At 34.9% G+C, this 1,286-nt stretch overlaps 1 protein-coding gene across 1 annotated transcript in view; it reads right to left on the reverse strand.

Annotated features, from left to right (window-relative positions):
- LOC108759096 (uncharacterized) overlaps positions 1–488 on the reverse strand; it is a 2,740-nt gene extending 2,252 nt beyond the window's left edge. Inside the window, exon 1 of the mRNA XM_018504389.1 lies at positions 69–488. Coding sequence (XP_018359891.1) covers positions 69–488 — 420 coding nt within the window. The remainder of the gene's footprint in view (positions 1–68) is intronic.
- Positions 489–1,286: the final 798 nt, after the last annotated feature.

The following is a 1,286-nucleotide window of genomic DNA, read 5'->3' on the forward strand; positions in this document are numbered from 1 at the left end:
CAGATGGTCCACCCTGTATATATAAAGAACAGGAAGTATATAAATATTGTCTATTCCTAATAACTCACTCGTTTCTTATCGTCAAATTGAAATTTTTTCTTTGTCACATATTTATTACGTGTGTAATCTTCTAATAAATCGAATAACTTTTTATCAGTTTCCTTCGATTCCATTTTTTCACTGTCACGCTGAAATTTCTTGCAGGACAACAACTTGCTCATTTGTCGCCTGTACATGAGTTCTTTACTTTCAAGCTCCCTGATGTAGTTTTTTAATTTCAATTCTTCTTTAGCAAATTGACGAATTTTTTTCAGACATATCAGATCTTCGGAATGAATGGAATGTAGGCTAGGTGTATTGCGTTTCTGTATCTTATTGCGCAATTCTGCCAATTTCTCTTTCATTTCTTTATTAGCTAGCTCCAAGGATTCCAGTTCCATGCCAGTTTCCTCCAGTTTCACATCCGCGTCTATGATCTTATCCTGCATTAACGGAAACTAGATTGTGAGTTCCTATCACACGAATTACTACTGCAATATTTACTGCTTTACTTTTCGATTTTTAAAGGAGAAACTGCTAAAAAAAAATGTTTTTCAATAAAAAAAAATTCACATTCTTAAAATATACACATTGAAAAATATTTTTGCAAAGTTTTAAGAAGGATACTTATAAGGATAAAAAAAATGATATAACAAGAACGGTTTGATTGTACGAGGTACGTAAATATGAAACTGGAATTTTTTAAGAAAAAATACACGTTTATTGCATGAAAATGATAAAAAATATTTTATTCGAAGTATTGCTCATCGCTAGCTATACATTTTTTCCACCTGTTTGACAATTTGTGGATGTCACGCCAAAAAAATTGTTGCTCTTTTGAGCCAAACTAGTCATCTAGCCATTTACGTACATCTTCGTAAGAAGTGAAGCGCTGCTGAGCAAGTGCGTGTCCTACCGATGCAAATAAGTAGTAATCGGACGGAGCCAAGTCTGGTGAGTAAGCCGCATGCGAAAGTATTTCCCAACCAAACGCCTCAATCGTTTCCTTGACCAGTTTTGCTGTGTGTGATGGTGCATTATCATGAAGCAAAATTACTTTGTGTTGCCTTTTTTGATATTCCGGTCGTTTTTCACGCAAAGCTTGATTCAAATTGATCATTTGTTGTCGGTAGCATTTAGTATTAATGGTTTCGCCAGGTTTTAGCAGCTCATAATAGATCACACCTTTCTGATCCCACAAAACACAGAGCATTGTCTTCCGTCCATAACGATTTGGCCTTGCAATA

This window comes from Trachymyrmex cornetzi, unplaced genomic scaffold, assembly GCF_001594075.2.
Source record: "Trachymyrmex cornetzi isolate Tcor2-1 unplaced genomic scaffold, Tcor1.1 scaffold1670, whole genome shotgun sequence".
In the NCBI taxonomy this organism is placed as follows: domain Eukaryota; kingdom Metazoa; phylum Arthropoda; class Insecta; order Hymenoptera; family Formicidae; genus Trachymyrmex; species Trachymyrmex cornetzi.